The sequence below is a fragment of the Empidonax traillii genome, unplaced genomic scaffold (assembly GCF_003031625.1).
Source record: "Empidonax traillii isolate 1590-97213 ecotype Southwest subspecies unplaced genomic scaffold, ASM303162v1 scaffold691:size399616, whole genome shotgun sequence".
NCBI lineage: Eukaryota > Metazoa > Chordata > Aves > Passeriformes > Tyrannidae > Empidonax > Empidonax traillii.
In genome coordinates, this window is record NW_020955884.1 from 137,843 (window position 1) to 159,911 (window position 22,069).

General features: G+C 46.4%; 1 protein-coding gene across 1 annotated transcript in view; it reads right to left on the reverse strand.

Moving 5' to 3' along the window:
- The window catches only part of HMCN1 (hemicentin 1), a 155,456-nt gene that overhangs the window by 121,555 nt on the left and 11,832 nt on the right, over positions 1–22,069 (reverse strand). Inside the window, exons 2-5 of the mRNA XM_027899853.1 lie at positions 7,773–7,843; positions 4,709–4,867; positions 4,018–4,140; positions 380–551 (exon numbers count right to left, since the gene is read on the reverse strand). Coding sequence (XP_027755654.1) covers positions 380–551; positions 4,018–4,140; positions 4,709–4,867; positions 7,773–7,843 — 525 coding nt within the window. The remainder of the gene's footprint in view (positions 1–379; positions 552–4,017; positions 4,141–4,708; positions 4,868–7,772; positions 7,844–22,069) is intronic.

Sequence of the window (22,069 nt, forward strand, 5' to 3'; positions counted from 1 at the left end):
TTCAAAAGATCTTCAGTGACAAATTAGCTCCAAATCTCTCACTGCTCAGCTGGAGGTGGGCACAGGACACAGGGTTTGATTCTGAATGTTACTGTAGTGCAAAGAATCCAGGCCTTGGTTTGCCTTTCCCCAGTAAACCAAACCATCACCTATAAACCCTAAATACAGAAACAGATGAAACGCAAATGTGTCCATAAACTTGGAATACAAGGACAAATTGTAAGAAAGAAGATGGAGGTGAGACAAAGTGAACAGAATAGGGAAGGTTTCCAGTTTTCTTCCAGCCAAACAAATGGAATATTGGGAAAAAATAAAATGTCAGAAGTGCTTATTCATTTCCTTTTTTTGCTGTCACAAAAGGAGGCATAACCTGCTTCACCTAAAGGATCGTGAATCTCGATTGCTGGTGAAGGACCACTCAAGGACACTGTGACCTCTTTCAGACTGGGATCAAAAGGGATCTGCCAAATATTTACAGCCATGGACAAATGGTCTGTAGACAGGAGATGCACTTTGGAGGCTTGGACTGCTTCTTCAACCCATTTTAACACCTAAAAGAGAAAGTAACAGTTGTTATTATACTGTCAAAAGCATTTGCTGTTGAAATATTTTCTGCTGAAATACTGTCTATACTGCCTTGTAGAGATTCCATGTTAATTCATTTTTTAAAATATTAATACTTGTAGGAAATGCAGTTTTAATACCAGATACTACCAAAGCCATGCTGAGTGTGAGGCTTACAGGGATACACAAGCAGACCTGGATACATCTCCACATGACATCCACAGGTACACTTTAGGAAGGAATTAGGGATACAAATCTGTGGGTGTTTGTGGTCATCAACTATAGCTGCATGAAGCAAGAAGGAAATGTCCCTCACCCAGGTGTACTGAGCAATTGTCATCTGGGGACTTCTTGGGTTCCTTCTCCCCTCACACACCTCACACAAATCACTGTCAGGCACAGCCCAGAGCTGGGACTAGAGCGGAACAAGGCTTTGGAAGGCATGTCCAACGCACTGCAGTTTTACCTTTAGAAATTATACATCTGGGTCCAAAAATGCTCCCAAAAGAAACTTCCATGTTCTCCTCACATATGTTGAGATGAGTACGACGCCTTTTTGTACTAGGCAGATGGGAAAGTTTCCACGGAATTCCAGGATCTCAACTCCACAGGTAAGTTTTTAAATGTATTGTAAAATTTAATGAACCCATATGAACTTCAGTTGTTGAGAGTTTCTTCAAGATCAAAACTGAAAATGGGAGGCAACAGAACGGCCCAGCTGTCTGAAGTCTGGCAGCAACTTGCTTTTGTAGCAAAATCTTTCTCCAAAGTTCAATAGGCAGTTCTGGGAGATCCATTTCCCAACCATCATTCCAAAGAGGTTTGCAATACTGCTGTAACACTGCTTTGGAAGTAGGTTTTTTTTTTTCCTTTGGGATCCTTAGAGAAAGCCCCCAAAACAACAGCGGCTTTTGTTGTTTTGCCAAAATGTGACTTGAGGATTATTAGAGGGGGAAGGGCAAATACGGCAATAATTTATAACATTTCTCCAGAGAATTTGCTCTCGCAACCTGCCCTGCTGTCAGGTCATTCCTTGGAATGCATGCTGAAACCTGGAAAGTCTACGGAGTGTGGTCTCTATTCCCATCTGTTTATTCTGGGACTCAAGAATATTTCTCAAGCAGTCAAAGCAACAGCATTTCAAGTTAACTGTTTCATTGCTTAAGTAAATGTAGGTTCATACACCCCAAAATTATATATTCTAATAATGCTTTTAAATGCATGTCAAAGAGTAGGACTGAGACAGGCGAGTGAAGATTACACTGTGAAAACAAAGCATAAACGATGTATATGATATGACATGTTTAAAAAACGGGCAACTGAAAAGTTTCAGTGTTGAATCCCAAGCTCTTCTGAGTTAGGGACCAAAGAACTGAGCCAGCCTCCAGCTGCTGTGCCAGCCCTGCTGCAGTTGGGTGATGACTGTGTCCGTGAGCACAGCTCCTTCCTGCCGAGCCTCCGAGCTCCATGGGAAACAGAGAAGGGCCAGCTGCAAGGGCTTGTTTATCCCTTTGAGTAAAGCATGCAGCTGCCTCTCCCATCAAACCAGTCCTCCTCTTTGCCACGAGGAAGGATAATGCCTGTTTGGGATGGGGGAGAAGAGGTGGCCAAACCCTTCACCCTAAGCTGTAACGTGGAGCTTTTGACTCTGTCCCCTTCATTTTACTCTTGAGGAGCAATGAGGGGCCTTTTACATTTTTAAACCTTCTGTAACCCATCTTGTCTTCAGTGCCCTCCCAACCTCCTCTTACTCCCATAACCACTGTTAGTCACAGGCTTCTGACCCAAATTCCAAACTCTTTTTTCCCCATCTAGTCTCATCCACTTTTCAAATCACTCAACAACACCCTCTTCTTCCCCCAGAGTGGAAGTGCCATGGCTTCAGTCTCCTCTACAGGATTTCTACTCACATTAAAAATCAGGAGGAAAGCTTTACTTTTAAGCAGTCTAAGGGAAACTTTTCCTTCTTACAAGAAGAAAATAAAGTAAGAAAAACCAAGTTTTTCTATACCAAAAGAAATGGAATAAGACCACTCACTAGCTCAGTCCTTGGGACATCCCAGATCTATCCACACTGACCGGTTCAGGTCATCACATTCAGCAGTGTTTCCAACACTGCTTTGGAAATTATTTCAGAGGCTTTGGGGTTTGGTTTTACTGCAAATTGTTTGGCAGTTTTTATGGAAAACTTCTGAAAGGGATTTAGTGGGGTTTTTTCACCTTAGGCAATCTCTCACAGTGCTTAAGACAAGTGGCTTTTTCTGCTCACTTCTACCTCCCAAAAGCAGAAGAAAACAAAACCAAAACAATCAAATAAAAGCTTTATCCTAGAACTTCAGTCCCAGCCAAGAGCATTTCCCATTGGCAGAGTATCACAGCATGGGTTGGGTTGGAAGGGACTTTATACACCATCCAGTTCCATCACAATCCCTCCCATAAAAGGGGATCTCAGGGAGTGTCACAGAAACAAGTTTTACCCTTCACACATAAATAATACCAAAATTCAGGTCAGAAACTGCACATCCCCAACAGCTGATTTCTTTTACCTCTGACTTCTAACCTATCTAAATCCTCTGGGAAGCTCCTCCTTTTGATCACCTTCACATCACTGCCAACAGCTTTTATCACTCCCAAGAAGATCAGTTTTTCGAGGCAACAACAATAGAAAACTGCAATTTATCTCCAACATCTGCCACTATCCAAATTCTAGGGAAGCAAGATAAAGGAACAAACCAGAGTAAATTTTTATTAAAACACCTCACCTAGTCGTTGCCTACACTGGGAATTCAAAGGGGAATGTTTACAACATTTATAAACAATTCCAGCTCTCCTGATAACTATCATGTGTTTTCATCTCTCTCCAAATTGTTTTTTCATGCACTTTTGAAATTTCATTTCTGACTTACTGGAGTTCTCAAAGAAAATAGTCCTTCATGGCTGTGGGTCAGGAACCTCAGTTACCAGCAGAGGTGGCAAGAATTGCAACAATAGCCTCAGTTAAAAGTTACCACCATTACTGGGTGAAGGATGGAAACCTGAGAGTTCATAATGTGAGGAACATTCCAGGCTAATTAGCAATCCTTTGCCTGCTAACAAGTAGCTCATTTAGAGCTGGTACTGAACGCTCAGACAGACTAGAAAAGCCACTGGGCTTCCTGGAGCCCAGAACACTCCTGCTGGAAGCTGTGTGGCACAGGCAGGGGGCAGCTGGGGAGGCTCTGGTTAGAGATGGCACTGCACACCTCCTGAACATCAGGGGAAGTCACGGATTTGCGTCCTGACACAGCAAATGGAAAAAGGAAGGAAGGGAACAGTTGGAGAGTGCACATACCAAGACCAGGACATTCAGAATTTCCCCTTCTGCTCCCTAACCCACACTCAGGTCATTTAAAGATTTAGAGGATAACCCCTTCCCTGTTTTCTCTACACATTGCAGAGCTCAAGCAAAATTACCTCATTAACTTGCTTTTTGTCCAAGTGAAAAACCTGCCCAGAGCTGGTCGAGGCGATTTCTTCATAGACCTTGTAGCCAATGTGATCCCTGTCATCACAGTCCCCAGTCAGCACAAACACCACCTGGGTTGAAAGCAAAGAGTACATCATTTGGCACGTGGTGTATGTTAGGGAAACATTGCAATGACCACAGAAGAATGTATTGCTTGGGCTGGGCATGAAGGACAGAATCACTGCACTCAGGGCTGGTGGAAAAGGCAACGAAGAAGAAAAGGAACAGACAAGAACCCCTTTACACTGATCCTCATCTGTCAGCCCTGTACTTCACACAGTATTTATTTTACAGCAATATAAAAACATCCACATAAGTGGTAAGCTGGCCAAGAATACATATACGGGTATCAGACTCAGCTGCACTCTTCCATTTATACCATTAAAAAGAATAGCCCTTTAAGTTTGGCTTTTTGGTTTTGTTTTTCAACCAGATCAGGCAACTCTCTGTTTGAAAAAAGAAGAAAACAAAAAAAGGTCCCTAGAATGCAGTGTTATGATCCCTTCTGTAAAAAAGGGTTCATTTTTTCACTCTGTGAAAAGGTTTCACTGAGCCTCACACAGGAGAACTTTACCCTCTGTCACTGAGAAACAGGGCACTGAAAACCACAAACCAGCTCAGAATGCAAGCCCTCTGTACCTGTGACTGTTTCTGCTGGATGAGCTGAAGCACCTCGTGGGTCAGTCTGTAATCCTTGGATCTGGCATCAGTAAAGACATAGATGAAGGAACCAGGCAGGGAAATTTCCAGAGCGATCTTTATTGCCCCAATGCTCATCTCTGGACAGTCTCCACCACCCTGGTCACAAGCAGAAGAAAAACAAAGCATTTTTTTAAGAAAAAAGAAACGTGCCAGATCAGGTGCTTTTTGGGGATATTCAAGACAGATACTTTCTTAACTTGTAATCATTTATTCCCTTTTTTTACCCTAAGGATTGCGTGGTTGCTGCAAGGTGCTGGCACAGACAATTCCAAAGGGAAGAGAAACTCCAAGGAAGAGTTGTGGTTGGTGCCATGGTCACTCTCCTCCCCGTTCTGCTCAGCTCCAGCCCTTGTGGCAGCTCCATTTCCCACTCCCACCCCTCCCTTCCCTGGCAGTGTCCCTGCTCTGGTAGCACGAGCAGATGGGAGATGATCCCACGGCACTGCCGAGCTCCAGGAACACCTTTGGACACCAGAACAGCAGGAATGTGCCCTGGACTTCCCACTGGGGCAGGACCTGAGCACAGGGGCACTCTCTCCCAGAGACCTGCACTGTAGCAGCTGCAGAGCTGGAGGCTTTTCAGAGCATGTGTTTAACCAAAATGCTTCCAAGCATGACTTGAACTTTATAGGAAAGGATCAGTTTCTCTTCCTAAATGAAGAATTTGGGAAAAATACTGTTTAAATAAAAGCTGACTTTAGCTCTCATAAAAATTAACTTGGCATACTGGAGAAAGAACTTTCCAAAAAGTTGGTATGAACTGTGAAACCTGCCCTGTCAACTGCAACAGAGCTCTGCATGTTCAGCATTTAATGTAAAATTCCTTTTCAACACCAACACACCTTCACACACATGTATATACAATATCCACATGCTGAGAAGGAAGAGGAAAACAGGTAATGCAGTTGCTGCATTGAATTTTAATTCTTGGCATCCAAAATTATGTTTTGAGGTTAAACATTCACACCAACACAAAAACCAGAATAAAAACCTGCCTCTCCATTCCTCATACCAGAGAATTTTGGTTGTCCTCAGTGAAATGTTCATGTTGGTAACAAGTTTAATCTATCAGTATTCTTAACCCAATTTCAAAGCAGGAATATCATTAAATTTCTCATCTCTTTTAAAGAATAAGCACTTTGCCATTATTCTTTCTAGAAGTCATATAAGAGTCATCGCTCTTTTTATGTCAGTCCTTCCTGCACCTGGCCTTACTTTTACGGGAAAGGCCAGTGGCAGACTCCAGACAGCCTGAAATTCAAGGGAGAATCTATTTTTATTCCCCTGATGTAGAAGAGTATTTTCAAAAGGCAACTGGGCAGAGCTACAACTCATCATCATCATTATTATCATGGAATGCTTTGCGTGGGAAGGGATCCTAAAGCCCATCCAGTGCCACCTCTGCCCTGGGCAGGGACACCTTCCACCAGCCCAGCTTGCTCCAAGCCCCGTCCAACCTGGCCTGGGACACTTCCAGGGCTCCAGGGGCAGCCACAGCTTCTCTGGGCACCCTGTGCCAGGGCCTGCCCACCCTCACAGGGCAGGATTCCTTCCTACCGTTGAAGCTGGTGTATTGCCTTCATTTAAAAAAAAATAGTAACATTTTCCATTCAATATTTCCTGCCTTTCTCTCCAAATTAAATATGGTTACAATTACCCTGTGAAGCTTTCTGGAAAGACAGAGGTGAGGAAAGCCCAGCAGGCATCATTTTCCCTTCAATTTGGACAGGCACACACAAATGGAGTCAGCTGAGCTCATCTATGCTATCCCCCCATTTAAAATCTCTTTACTGAAATGGCATTGTAAACACCTACGAATGGGTAAAGCTAGTATGTAAATTAAAAAGCACTACCAACAGCCTTACAGAATACTATGTCATTCATGAAGTTGTCTTTTTTGCACTGAGCAATGCTCAAATCAGCCCTTTCCACAGCTGCTGACACGAGTGCCTTGGCATCTGTACCCCAGGGCCGTGGAACACTCCAACTCTGAGAATACACTTTAAAGATTGTTATACAGACAAGATTTCAGTATGGTGCTTATGCAAATTAATATCCATTGTGAAAATTTAATGCTAGAATACACAAAAAATCTTTTTAACTCTAAAAAATAATGGAGGCACCAAGGAGCCAGGTCCAAGTCCTTGTCATGCTGTCCGTAAGAATGATTCCCAGTTAAATCCAGAGCAAACACAGGTAACCCAGGATAAGGTTCTTCACCAGGTCAGTGACAGCCCTCATTTAGCTGAATGAGCACATCTTGGAAGCAATTATGAAATATGCAATCAATCAGCATTAAAGAAAGAAACCTAAACTTCGTTAGGCAGTGACTTTCAAACATCTTGCTTAGAAACAGAGTTTGAAATTCCCAAAAGCTTCATCTAAATCATGTACTTTTTAGAAACAGCTGCCCATATTGCCCATAAGTATTGAGAAAACAAAACATCTGGAAGGATTTTGGAAGTTTAAACTTCCCCATGAAGGAGGGAAGCATAATAGCTATTGTTTTCTCTGAATTCAAACCTTCTGCCAGCTTTTAATCTTCAAGCAATCTGTTCCCGCAGGGATTACACCCTGTGCCAGTGTCTGAGGGAGAGCCTGTCTGGCACTGCTGACTCCAGCAAGGTTTGCCACAGGTCAGGAGTATTTTTCTTGATTAAAGACAAGACAATAGGAACATATTTTCTGCCACTCAGGGTAACTCCATTCCAATTCTTCCCTTTCTTTCCTTCACCTGAGGGCAGGGCTGGAGCTGTGCCAGGGCAGGCTCAGGGTGGATCTCAGGGAAAGGTTCTTCCCCCAGAGGCTGGTTGGCACTGAACAGGCTCCCCAGGGCAGTGGGCACAAATCAGGATGAGCAGAGAACAGAAAGAGGACAGTTGGCGCAGGTAAATGGCAGAGGTGAGTGACCTACAGCCTCGTGAATCCTTGTAGCAGCAATTTCAGCACAAGAGGAAAGATAAGCACAAGGAAATGAAGGAACCACAAAGAAGTTACTCACCTGAACATAAAGTTCCCTGAGTTCAAATTGAAATTTCTTGGGATCTGTGGTTATTGTCACTGGACCAATCTCTAAGATGGAAAAAAAAAAAAAATTGAAAATATGATGCAAACACAAAGTTATCAGAAGGCATCTGATAGTAAAAAAATGAAACTAAAAGCATGAACAGAAAGAAAGAGTTGAGAAGGAGACCCCCAGCACTGAAACCCATGAATCCAAACCTAGTAACTTTCTATCATTCCAGTATGACCAATTTCTACGAGCCTCAAACATTTGCAGGCACATAAAGCCTTCTGTCTTTAACCTTTGATTTTGACCAAACATTTCACTGCTTAGTAATCAGAAGGGATCAAAAGACCCCAAAACAAATGTGGCTGGACCAAGGAATAATGTATTTTTCCAGAAAGAGGCTCTTCAACCTGGAGAAGAGAAGGCTTTGGGAAGACCTTACAGCAGCCTGAGTACATAAAGGGGCTCCAGGGGAGCTGGAGAGGGACTTGGGACAGGACACAGGGAATGGCTTCCCACTGCCACAAGGCGGGTCAGATGGGATACTGGGAAGGAATTCCTGGCTGGGAGGGTGGGCAGGCTCTGGCACAGGGTGCCCAGAGAAGCTGTGGCTGCCCCTGGATCCCTAGAAGTGTCCCAGGCCGGGTTGGACGGGGCTTAGAGCAACCTGGGCTGGTGGAAGGTGTCCCTGCCCAGGACAGGGGTGGCACTGGGTGGGCTTTAAGGTCCCTTCCAACCCAAACCATTCCATGATTCTGTGATTTTAGGTAAACACGAGGAGGCCTTTCTGGACAGAACACACATACTGCCTTTGTACCTTTACCTATGGAAAAAAATAAAGAAAAGGAAAAAAAAAGAAAAGAAGAGGTGCCACATCTCTTCCCAGAAAAAGAACTGTATACCTCTGGCTGGAAAATCCCTGTGTGAGCCCAATACCCAATCCCAGTGTACCTTGCAGGAGCTGCCAGAAAGAACCAAAGCAGAAAAAGATTTATTCATGACATTGTCCATGTCTTTGTCTATCGAGAAAAGGCAGGACCTCAAACTGCAGTGGCCTGGGGTGTGTCAGCAACAGCAGCAGGTACGTGAGCACTTCCCAGTCCCACTGAGCTGCCCCTCCAACAGCTCCCTTCCCAAGGGTATCCAGTGTGACTCCAGCCAGCTGGTTTCCTGTGGCTGTGATTTCCTGCCTGTGCACCTTCATCTGCCTTGGCAGGGGTGCCCTGCATTCCTGCCCCGCTCTGGGCAGGCACCCCTGCCCCGGCCCAGGGCCAGCACTGGCCCCCACCCAGCTCAGCGGGGCCAGGGTGCTATGCCAGAAAGAAATAAATACAAATACACACAGACATTTTTGCCAGCTGAGTGCCCAAACCACTCCAAGGGATCAGCTGAGTGCCTGCAGACAAAGGGGGGCACGATTGTGCTGTCAGGGGAAAGGCAAAGCAGGAAAGTGCAGCAGAGCCAATTCCATGCAGCCGTAGCTCACAGGGAAGTGCTGCCTCAGCAGACCTCACAGTGCTTTCCAACCTCTATAAAAGTTAATATGCACTTATCTTCTATATAATCTACACGTTTTTCTGCTTTAAACAGTCCAAAGTTTTATTTCACTGCAGTTTCAACAACAGCCATCACTAAGGTCTACTCTAACACACCCCTGTTTGCTGGGGGGGCTCTGTTTACAAGTGCCTTTTGCTAAGTGCAGGGTTTAATTTGTTTGAAAGCCACCCAAGAGATCACACAAAACCTTTCCTAGAACATTAAACTGTCTTAGGGGTTTTTTTTGTATGGCTGAGTCATTTATCTGTGCATGTCATGTACAAAAATACTACAGTGTGATCAGAAGAGCTGCTGTAAGGACTCATCGCTCCTTCCCACACCTCATCCTGCCGTGATCCCACTGCTCCCACTCCAGCTGGCACCATTGTCCTTCGGGCAGCCTTTAAAGCCAGCACCTGTAATAAAGCTCCCTCCACATTGTTTTCCTTCAGATGTATCCCCTGACAACTGAAAGCACATCACTGAGTAGGGTTTTTCCATACAACCCCACTGGCTCCATTACTCCCAGCAGCTGAGGGATTAGGTTTTTCAATCTAAAGCAGTAAACCCTTTGGAAAGGCTTTTTTTCCCCCTATAAAATAAAGATCTGAAAAGCAACACTACTGCAGCTAAGCTATAACAGCCCATCAGGTGGGCTGGGATGAGAACTTGGCCTTGTTCCCCCTCAGGCAGCCAGAGCCCTTGGCCAAGCTTCCTGCAGGATCCCACCAGGGCTCCAGCTGCCCTCTGCCAGAGCCCAGCAAAGAGCTGCCCTGGGACACGGCACCTGCATCAGGAGCTGTGCCACCAGCACGAGTGACCTGCCTGCCTGAAAAGCTGTCCTTGCCTTCACAGCCTCCACCAGCTCCACTGTCCTTCATCCTCACCCCGTGGCCTCGAGGTGCAACCCAAGCAAGGCCATTTGAGCAGCGAGGGGAACACAGGGGAACACGGGGGAACACAGGGGAACACGGGGGAACACAGGGGAACACGGGGGACACGGGGGACACGGGGGACACGGGGGACACAGGGGACACGAGGGAACACGGGGGGACACGAGGGAACACGGGGGGACACGGGGAACATGGGGGACATGGGGAACATGGGGGAACGCGGGGGAACGCGGGGGAACACAGGGGAACACGGGGGAACACAGCCCTTCAAAGTGCTCAGGAGGGACAAAAGTGAGAGGACACTGGAAGAAGTGTTTTATCACAGACTATCCTGAGCTGGGAGGGACCCACAAGGACCATCCAGTCCAGCTCCTGGCCCTGCACAGACACCCCAACCATCCCCCCTGTCCCTCAGAGTGTTGTCCAAACCCTCGTGCAGCTCTGGCAGCCTTGGGGCTGTGCCCACTGCCCTGAGGAGCCTGTTCAGTGCCAACCAGCCTCTGGGGGAAGAACCTTTCCCTGAGATCCAACCCGAGCCTGCCCTGGCACAGCTCCAGCTGTTCCCTCAAGTCTTACTTGCCAACTGGGAGCTATCTCCAAAAGGAACCCTTGGAAGGATTGGCAAGCTCTGTCACAAAACACCACAGAAAGTTCTTACAGAGGCTTAAATTACCAATACACTAAGAACCTCAAAACTTGTAAAGTCTAAATCAAGTTGCAGTGGTGACTCTGGACGCAGAATGAGGCCTCAGTGCAGCTCAGTGCAATGGCTGCACAGCAGATCCATAGAACCATTTAGGCTGGAAAAAACCTCCAGAATCATCGACTCCACATCCAAAATGGCCCAAAGTCTCAATAACTGCATGACACAAGTCAGACATCACCCAAATCAAGCAGAGTTACAAACCTGTCATTCCAAATACAGAATATTCACTCAGAAAGTACATCCTGCAAACACAGCAAGCAGAAGAGAACAACACTTCTTTTAACTTCACTAGTTCATTAGGCAAAGGCTGACACGTGGAATACTCTAAAAGAGTGGTTTGGGTTGGAAGGGACCTTACAGATCACCTCATCCCACCCCCTGCCACGGGCAGAGACACCTTCCACTAACCCAGGCTGCTCCAAGCCCCATCCAGCCTGGCCCTGGACACTGCCAGGGATGGGAAGGTGTGGTTTTCCATTCTGATTAATCCATTTTAGGCACCTCTATGGGAATGTTTGGTGTAGTTTGCTGTGGGGGTCTCCTCATTGCTCCAAAGTTTTCCTGGTCCTCCAGAGGGGACTGTGGAAAGGTGAAAAACCTGAAAAAGCCCCAGCAAAGCATCAAGGCTTTGTGAGGCAGCAACTCAACCCTCCTGTCTGCCAAGCACAGTGTAAATGTCAGCTCTGTCAGACTGACCTGCAGATCCCAGAGTTGATGTTGCCTGCACACAGAAACCAACAGCACTAGACAGGGAACGTTTAAAGGAATGGCTGCGCATTCCTGAACAAGGACTGCATTTCCTAAACTCAAATCACAAAACTCAGTGTAGCCACTGTGGTGTCTGAGCTTGTACCTAAGGAATTAAACAACTGTGACAACAGAAAATGGAGGAACAGGATTCTGACACTTCCTTTCCAGGGCATATCTGGTCAAAACCTCCTCCTCAGTAAATGAGAAAAGCCTTTGGTAACCTGAGAAACTGGCCATTCCTAAAGTCCCTGCTGTTTTTCCATGGCTTTGTGCCACACCTCAAATGGCCCCATGTTTATGTACAAGCTGAGTTGGGAAAACTACACATTCCCCAGGACACACAATCACACATAATTACACTGAGGGTGACTGCACTCTTGGCACTCCCTGTTCTGACCATGGAACACATCTGCACCAAATGTCTGCTGGAACAGCTGGATGCTCCAGGACATCTAGCAAAGGAATATGGAAGCCATTTGCCTACCTCTCATCAACTCAGAACACTGCATTTGTTTGTTCCAGAAAAAAAAAAAAAAAAAAAAAGTCTAATTGATACTTGGTAGTTGAAGGAATTTTGGCAGAGATGCTGAGTCCTGTGGAGCACTCTCAGCCACAGAATTCCTCCTCCTAATTCACAGCAAGGACATTTCCCTAATGCAAACCCATATCCAGGATCAAAAAATAAATAAACAAATAAACAAAACAAGAGATCACCCCCAAAGATCTCCACACCTTTGGATACTTCCGAAGAAATACATTCTTCAGAATTACAACACTACAAATGAAAAAGAAAAAAGGAAGAACCAAACCCCAAAACCCAACCAACAGAACAGCAGCAAAGCACTGATAATAGCAATACTAATTTATATTCAGTTATTTCTTCATTACATAGTCTACAGCTCACTAATAAGATGTTTTCCCCACCTTGTAATGCACAGAAAACCTGGGTGACTATTGTATTTCACATCCTTTTTGATCTGTGAAGTGGACTGGCCAGTTTAGCACTGGGCTCCAGCAATCCTGACAGTTCTGGGGATCAAGAGACTAAGGTGGGTTTCATATATCCATACACAGACATATAGGTTCATATCCACACATCCACACCCCTGCCTGCCCATTTACATAGAGATATATATGAAACATCATTTTCACCACTAGTAAAGAGATGTTTAAGGGTTGGAAATAATCAGCTGGGACAGCTAAAATGCTTAAACCAAGATCACTGCCAAAAGCAACCGGTGTACAATTATTCCTTAAGAGTGCTGAGCACTGAGCTTTATCTGATTTAATGCTCCTCTCAGAGAAAGGGGATTATATCCAATTCTTTGTAAAGCTCTGCCTCTAATTCTTCTGCAGACCTTTAGGAGCAGCCCCTCTAAGGATTAAAGAGGTCAGAATATTGCCAGGGTTCCTCACCAGCTGTTGTCCTGGGGGCCCAGGAGCACAGGCCTCTCATTTCCTACCAGCAAATTGGGTCCTGCCGGCCAGGACTTCCCCCACCACGGATCCCTCAGGAGCTACCGCTGGAAGCGATTCCCAGGACTCACCACACAGGTTCATCACACAGCTACAGCGACAAAGCACTTTCCACTGCCATCTCAAAGGGCAGTGACTGCTTTTGTTCCTCACACAGCTGACAAACATACCTAGAATTAGAGGGTTGTTTTTACCATTATGATTTAATGCAACCAAAATGACTGCAAACTTCTATCACAGACTACTAAAACCAAGCCGCTGACTCTGAAAATATAAGCTAGAAAAAGATTACTAAAGACCAAAGGTAAAGCCTTGTGCTTCATTCTAACACAAGTTTTGGTAACAATGTGCCTTAGTAAGTGCCACGTTTGTAGCATTATTTCCCATTGTTATAACAGTTATGAGCCCATGACTTTTTTTGTTTTTTTAAAATAACAGTAATGACAATGACAATAAAATAACAATAACAATAAAATAACAATAACAATAAAATAACAATAACAATAAAATAATAATAATAACAATAATAATAATAGTAATAACAAAATGGAAAAGTACGATTTATGTTTAATTTCTTGGAAAAGCTCACTGGACCCACAGTGGATCAAGTCTAATATGCTCATCTTTTGTCTACTGCAATAAGCATAAAGTTTGACTTGTGGGCCTCAAGTGTGGTTGTCTAAAAGTTATTAATACAAATCAGGGGCAGATTGGCCCAGCACAATAACAACCAGCACACTGTTATCTCCACCTCCTGAGAGCTACAGTCATAAACCACTGGGTGTGCAGAGTGACCTCCTCTACCCAGAGATGGTTAAAATAAATGCAGGTTTGCCACAAATTCTTTCTTCAATGGCTGGTGCACAGAACAGCCTCAGAAATTCTCAAGCCCCTTGCACGAGTGGTACATCACACCACACCACGAAATCTGCTCCCTCTGCCTGCAAGGAAGCAAGTTTGAATTCAGTAGAACTACAGGTTGATTATTGTTCTGAGGAAATAATCCACCTGAACATCCCCTCTAGAAGGTTTTGTCTATTCCTGGTGCACAACTAAGAGGCAAAGAGACCAGAATACTTTAAGTTTTAACCACGTGGAATCAAGTTCTGACTATCATGGCTACTAAGTGTCCCAAGAAGATTAACACAAAGCCAGGTGGTTTTGCCCTTTCCCGGGACAAGCAAAGGAGCCAAACCCTGCAATCCTCCCTCCTGTTGTCCTTTGCACCGCCCCGGAGGTCCGTTCCAGAGGGCAGCATCCAGGGTGTCTGAGCTGCCTCTGGCCAGCCCCTGAGAGTGGTTGCCCAAATCACGGGACTGGCAACTCGGCTGACAGTACCTGGGAGAGGCCAGAGGGCTGAGGGAGCCAGGGAGATGATGGGAAGCTGCTACAAGCAGGGGGTCCCTGACACCCAAGCCTTGAGCCTGAGCACTGAATCCATCAGAACTGCTGTGCGTGCTCTCCTGCAGCTCCCTGCGTGCAGAGGGTTTGGGTTTGTGCCTGCCTGCCCAGCACTGCCCCCAGTGCAGACGTTTTCTAGCAACAAAAGGCATCAGCAGATACAAGGGAAAAAGAGCTCTGAGGAATGTGCTTCCCTGAGCTCACAGTGCAGGCCAAGCAGCTGATGAGGGCTGAGCTCCCTCACTGTACAGCCTGGGAGCTGTTCCACTGAACATCTGAGAAGACCATCAGCTCCTGCTCTGTTTGTGTTTATTTCCCCTTGTTAACAACAAGCTGAACCAAATAAAGCTCAGCTCGCAGTGCTCTTCAAATTCCTTCTCCAGACTGAGCTCCAGCTCAGTCCAGGTCTATCTGTGTCTCATCTCTGGGCCTGTGTATTTTGGCAGTGCTCCTTCTGCACTTGTAACAGTGCTGGATAAGGGACTTGCCCTGAGGAATGAGCAGCAATGAAACAACCACACATTTCCCAGCGCTGCTTTGGATGCGTTACCTCAACACTCTCCAGTCGAACCAAGTATGACTGAAAACTCAATTTTTGATTCACAATTTAAACTCAATGTTGCACTGCAAAATGAACTTATTTACTGTGACATCCAGCACAGATTGATTTTGAGCTGCTGCTGGCCGGGAATATCTGAGCTCCACTGTCAGGAGCCTCCTGGCACTGCAGGGTACCACCACCTCATCCCTGAAGCTCCTTCTCCTGCTTCATGGAACTCTGGTTCCCACTGTGTCCCCAAATGTATCTCACCATAGGAGGGGTCCAGAGATTGACTGGCAAAAAAAAAGAAAATCACAGCTTCTTTTATTTTTCCAGAATAGATGAGTCCAATTACAAGGGCTAATTAAAAACTTCTGCTGCCTGGAAGATTATATTCCCAGCTTACTTCCTTCAAAGAGACTTGGAAGATCCTTGGAGAGGGCTACCTTACTGAAGCCAAGTCAGCTTTTTGATCATGAGACATCAACAAAACTGAAAAAGCAACTGGCTCATTGTTGCTGGAACTGCAGCCACATTGCTTTCCGGAAGGCTATGGAATTACTACTGCACTCAGCACCCACAGCTACACAAAAACAGACCCTGGAAGCAAAGGAAGTCACCAAGAGCAACTTGAGCATCCTGAGAGCAGGACAATCCAGTAGTGCTCAGCGGGACGAGGGGAAAGGCTCTGCATTCCCATCAAGCACACAGTGAGATGCCGAGGCAGGAATGGTTCTGCCTCCTGGTTGTGACTAACCCAGCAGTGCTGTTTGCTGAGGGACTGTTCAAACCAGAGCACAGCACTGACCCAGCAGGGCTCAGCACTGCCAACACACGTGGCAACCAGGACTTCCAGAGGAGGTTCCCATATTAATGCTGGGCTTTAGCAGGCTCATGTTGTGGTTATGTCTTCACATGGTAAAAGGTGAATTTTTTTCCATCATCATACCCATCATAGGCTTGGGTGGGAGGGGACATTAAAGCTCACCCAGTGCCACCCCCGCCATGGGCAGGGACACCTTCCACCAGCCCAGGGTGCTCCAAGCCCCGTCCAACCCGGCCTGGGACACTTCCAGGGATCCAGGGGCAGCCACAGCTTCTCTGGGCACCCTGTGCCAGGGCCTGCCCACCCTCCCAGCCAGCAATTCCTTCCCAATATCCCATCTGACCCTGCCCTCTGGCAGTGGGAAGCCATTCCCCTTGCCCTGTCCCTCTATCCCTTGTAAACAGTGTCTCTCCATCTTTCCTGTAGCGCCCACAGGCCCTGCAAGGCCACAGTGAGGTCACCCCAAAGCCTCTCCTCTCCAGGCTGGACAATCCCAGCTCTGCCAGCCTTTCCTCCCAGCAGAGCTGTCCCAGCCCCATGCTCATCTCAGTGGCCCCCCACCTAAAGCACAGATGCAATTTGGTTTATCAGGTGTGAACAGGCCTGTGGAGGCTCCTTTGACAAGAGGGAGCTCCATGACCTGGGACAAAGCACAATTTGCACTCAAAGCTCACACACACTGGGGTAACCTTTAGGGTTTTTTCCTCCAAAAGAGGATAAGAGAAACACGAAACTAAAATGCCTCCAGATGCCAGACACAATCCTTGAAAAATTATTTAATTAAATTTTGTTCAGAAAATTATCAGCAAACCACAAAATTAGTCAATTAGCCCTAAACAAAGGAAAAAGTGAGACACTAACCACAGACCTACCTACACTTACATAATTCAAACACTACTAAATAGATTCTCCTGTTTTCATACCAAGCCACTGATCTCTGAATAGGACACAAAGAAGGAAAGAAAAATGGTTTCTTCTAGAAAATTCTAGGAATAAACCCAACATTCTAGGCTACGAGCCCATATGTGTGTGTGTGTCCACAAATATACATCCACATGCATGAACATCACCTTTCAAAAGGCTTTAGGATTTATCCAGCTGCCATCCTGTGAGAATAGAGATTTCCAAATATAACAAAAATCAAGCAGTCTGAGGCCTGCTGCTGGGAGAAAGAAGTGTCATGTTCAGTACAGAACTCAGATATTCTGCATGAGGTTACTCTGTACCTAAAACACTCTTTTTTTCCTTTTTAGTACTAAAAATGCATCTGCTTTCTTTCCAAGTCAATGACAGAGGTTTTATTGATTTCAGGTAGAACAGGGCCCAGCTCCCCTCCAAGTATTCCAATATAAAACAAATTGCTAAAGGATTACCAGTGTAAAACCATTAGAAACCCAAACCTTTCAGGCATTACATCTGTAAATTCAAATCTCCATGCATCATTCTGACTAAGGCTCCACTTCCCAGAACTAATCTGCAGCTGACAGAACATGGAATGTCACAGCAGATAACACTGTCTGTACACACCAGTTATTCACTCTGACAATACCCAGTTGGGAATATTATCCCCAGGGCTCTAACAAGGGTCCAGTGATGCCTCAAATACCCTGTGAATAAAGAGGCATCAATTAGTTGAAGTTACAGCATCTATTTAAAGATGTTCAAAGAAGGGCAGTTACTGGTGTACCAAATTAAGGTGAACTTTCTGGTCCTTTCAAAGATCTATTATTAATTTTGACAGTGAAAACTGTAAATAGTTCCTTTTCTATTTCTACCTAACAGACACATTTCTTTCTTCTGGTGAGGCTCTGTTTGAGAGGTGGGACCAGATGATTTCTTGAGGCCCTTTCCAAGCTGGGCTGTTTGCAGGACTCTACTGTACAGGATGGTGATGGGAGAAAGCTGCAGAAAACAAGACTGCAAAACAGCTTCTCTGTCAGAGCCAACCCGGGCAGAAAAGGACTCTGAAACATTTCTGTTCTATTTAAAAATATGTGGTTTGGCTTTAAATGCCAATTTAAAAGGAAATATCTAGCAAGTTTGTGATGGGCAGAAAAGCCTCCCAAAAGCTTCATTAGAGACTGTTTACTTTGGTAAGTGGCAAGTCAGCTGCAAGCAGCTCTCTCCCATCCCTTCCCTTCTCCTGTATCATCTGTAATTGTGTCATTTTCTAAAAGGCACCAAGAAAAACATTTTTAAGCAGCAGAAATCATTCAAGTAAGGAATAAACTTCTCCCAGGACTCTGGGGACCCAAGGCTGAGAAAGTCAAACGCTCCCCACAAGCGGGGCGAGGGAGGGATCACGCGCCAGGCTGGGGAGAGTCTGCGGAGCTGCCAGAATAGCTCAGTGCTGACAACAGCCTGATGTGTCTCCTTCCCTTCCAGGGGCCAAAGCAGTGGGAATGCCTCACTTCTGGTCCTTCCCAGCTCAGCTCCCCTCATGGAGTGAGGGTGGCTGCTGGGAGCCCTTTGCAAGCACACTGAACTCACAAGATGTTGGTGTCTCCCCTCTGCAGCACCGCACTTCACTCCATTCTCTAACCTGGCAGGAGAATGGAAAACCAGAACTTGTCCCTGCAGCAGCCACACAATCAGTCTCTGAGAACGAGTTTTTGTTAAAGGAAGTCTCTGACTCCGTGCTGCTCAAGTGTGGCTGCAGGACAGACATGTTTACTTTTCACTGGAAACAGCACCTGCACATTCACTCACTCAGGTAAGCTCTGTGGTACATAAACAACCCCCAGGTCAGGTCTGAGCATCATTTCTGCCCACAGTCATTTGCTGTACAACACTGTGACCTCAGACAGGTAGCAAAACATGCAGATTCATGGAAAAGACCTCTGAGATCAGTGAGTCCAACTGCTCCTCCAGCAGTGGGAAGCCACCACTAGACCATGTTCTCAGGTGCCACAGATACGCGCGTTAAATCTCTCCAGGGATGGTGACACTTCCCTGGACAGCCTGTTCCAGTGCTTGACAACCCTTGGAGTGAAGAAATGTTCCTAAGACCCAATCTAAACCTCCTCTGGCACAACTCGAGGCTGTTTCCTCCAGTTCTATATAACAATAGAGTTTTAAATATCAACTGAGAAACAACTAGAGAAGATCCACACTGGAAGACAGTTGTGCACTTGTGTGGAAAACACCCCTTTCAGGTGGCTTTGGCAGCTCTAAAGCAGCAGCTCTGGGGTTTTACCACCAGCAGCCCAGCCAAGCACACAGAGTGTGTCATTGTCTCGGTGTGACCTGGCTCCATGCAGGATCAGCATCCTAAAAGCTTCATCCTCCTTGAGACTCTACCTAAACCCTCCAGGGTCTGAGGGGTTTCTGAAGTAGATGATACTGCCCGACTAAGCTGAAGGACTTGCCCAGAGAAGCTGTGGCTGCCCCATCCCTGGAAGCTGGACCAGGCTGGCCAGGGCTTGGAGCAAGCTGGGATAGTGGAAGGTGTCCCTGCCCACGGCAGGGGGTTGGCACGTGATCTTTCAAGTCCTTCCAACCCAAACCATTGTGGAATTCTGTGAATCTACGATTCCCTCACGTTGCTGGAAGGATTTAATAGATTGCATGGATTACATGTGAATAGACTGTCTGTGCTTTGGGCTTCACAGCAAAAAAACAACCAGGTCTCAGCTGTAGCTGTGTCCCCTTCCCACCTGTGAGCTGGTAGGGAATGAGCCTTTGCTGACAGCAGCAGCCTTGTGTGCAATGCCTTCCCTTCCTGCAGGTCTGGCTCGGGACAAACCCAGTGTTAAGGCTCCAGAAGTGTTTTAAAGGAGCTAGTTTGAAGCCCAGTTCACAAGGCCAGCACAGATGCCTGTGTGTTACAGGGCCTGGCCCTTGCCTGCAGCTGTGCCCGATGCCATCCATGAGTCCCACAGGTGGCAGTTGCTCCCTGTCCACTGGCAGCTCCCTTCCAGACACCCTGCCTTTTGCCATCTCCTCCCCACGAGCAGTAACTGCAGGCAGCTCCTCCCAGCAAGATCAGGACAGCGTGGCTGGGGAGCTGCCGATCCCTGGCTGTGCCCGCAGAGCCCGCAGAGCCCCCGGGGCAGATGGGCAGCACCACTGAGCACCACACCTGCCTGACCGCGGCAGCTCACTGGCTACGGGAAACCTGCTTCATGGCTCTGGGAGAAGGAAAAGGAAAAAAAAAACCCTAGAATATTTCCACTTAATGCCGGTTTGAGTGTCCGGTAGTTTTTAGGAAACCGTGGAAGAGAGGGAAGCATTAAATACTATCTGTGGCTATAAAATTCCACTGAGTTTTAGTAGTGTAAAAATGCAAGCATGTTCCAAACTAATTCAAAAAGCAGATGTGAGGAGGGAGGGAGGAGGGAAAGAGGATGAGAACATTAACTTTTTTACCTTAAACAAAAGTCTTTTCCTTTCACATGAGGGTAACTTAAATCAGTTACAGGAATACAATATCCAAGAACTTGTTTTCTGTTTGCTCATCTTGTAAAATGTGTGGGAAATAATGCCACTGTTAAGGTTTAGACAAATTAATTTAGACTAACTGATTTGTGTGAACCCTGTATTTCCCAATTTCACCTTATGTCTGCTCTAGTCCAACCAGACTGGAAAGTGCTCAGATGACTACTGGAAAAGCATGGAACTCTCATTTGGAAATAAAATAATCAATGCTAAATAATTACCAAAGTTACTCTCCGAGTCTTATTGCAGTTTAAAAAGGGAACCATTTACCATGATGATTGTTTTCACTAAACAGCTCAGCCTGTTTATACAACACAGAGCACAAAGATTTCTTCTCTGGGGAATTCAGATCTGTGACCATAAAGCCATCAAGCTCCAAGCATCAGTGCTACCACCTGACTAGTACTGTTTCTGCAGGTCAATCAAAAGCATATTTTCTACCAGACACAAGGCAGACCATGAGAAAATTCCCACTGAACACACAGGTGCTTTCAAGCACACTCTGATGTGTTTGAAAATATCCCACTGGGATATTTTCAGTGGCAGTCACTCCCCTTGCAAGTCAGCTTGAGGGAACAGGGAGTAAATTCCTGAGCTTCTGCAGCCCAAGGTAGGAAGTGAGGGTGCCACCAGTGAACATCGTAGACACCAGTGCCACCAGGATTCCACTGTGGAATCCTGGAATGCTTGACCTTAAAGCTCACCCAGTGCCACTCCTGCCCTGGGCAGGGACACCTTCCACCAGCCCAGGTTGCTCCAAGCCCCGTCCAACCTGGCCTAGGACACTTCCAGGGATCCAGGGGCAGCCACAGCTTCTCTGGAAACCCTGTGCCAGGGCCTGCCCACCCTCCCAGGAAGGGATTCCTTCCCAATATCCCACCTAAGCCTGCCCTATGGCAGTGTGACACTCCATTCCCTTGTCCCCAGTCCCTCTCCAGCATTCCTGGAGCCCCTTTAGCCTCTGGAAGGGGCTCTCAGGTCTCCCCAGAGCCTTCTCCCATCCCTGAACACCCGTAGGTGTCCCCAGCCCTGCTGTCCCAGCTGGATCCTGTGTGTGTCCTGCTCTGTGCCCAGTGCTGCCCCTCAGCTTCGGGCCACCCTCCAGTGCCAATCCCAGGCCCCATGTCCTGCACAGGCAGCAAGACATAGGAGTCCAACCAGACAGTCACTCAACACTGAGCCTTCCACTGCCCATTCCACCCCCCCTGCACAGAATCACAACAAAAATACACTGTTCTTACAGACATCCACAAACCAACACGGATTCCTGCAGACATTGAGAGTCACGGTAAACTTCTGGAACACTAATGCCATGAAACAAAGACTGTGAGGGCACCATCTGTTTACACCAACTGCCCACTGGAATGGCCACGGTGAAGGTTGTCATTCCTTGGAATTCAGGAGACATTCAGGTACAGCCATGAACAGTGATCCAGCCTCTCTTGCAGCTCTTGTTTAGGTGTCTGCAGTGCAAAATAGCATCCCAACGATTAAGACAGGAGTGCTCAGGCTTAAATCTAGTTCTGCCACAGATTCTCTTTGCTGCCAGAGGCAAATCTTCAGGAAAACACTTCAGCATATGTGAAAATGGTACCAAAATCAACAGAATATATGTGAAAACATTCTGAAATGTTTTGCTGAAGTACTTTGTGCCTGAGGTGTCCAAACCGTGAAGGAGGTGGTGTTTCCCTTCTCCCATCCCTTCTTTATCCCTAGAGAAAG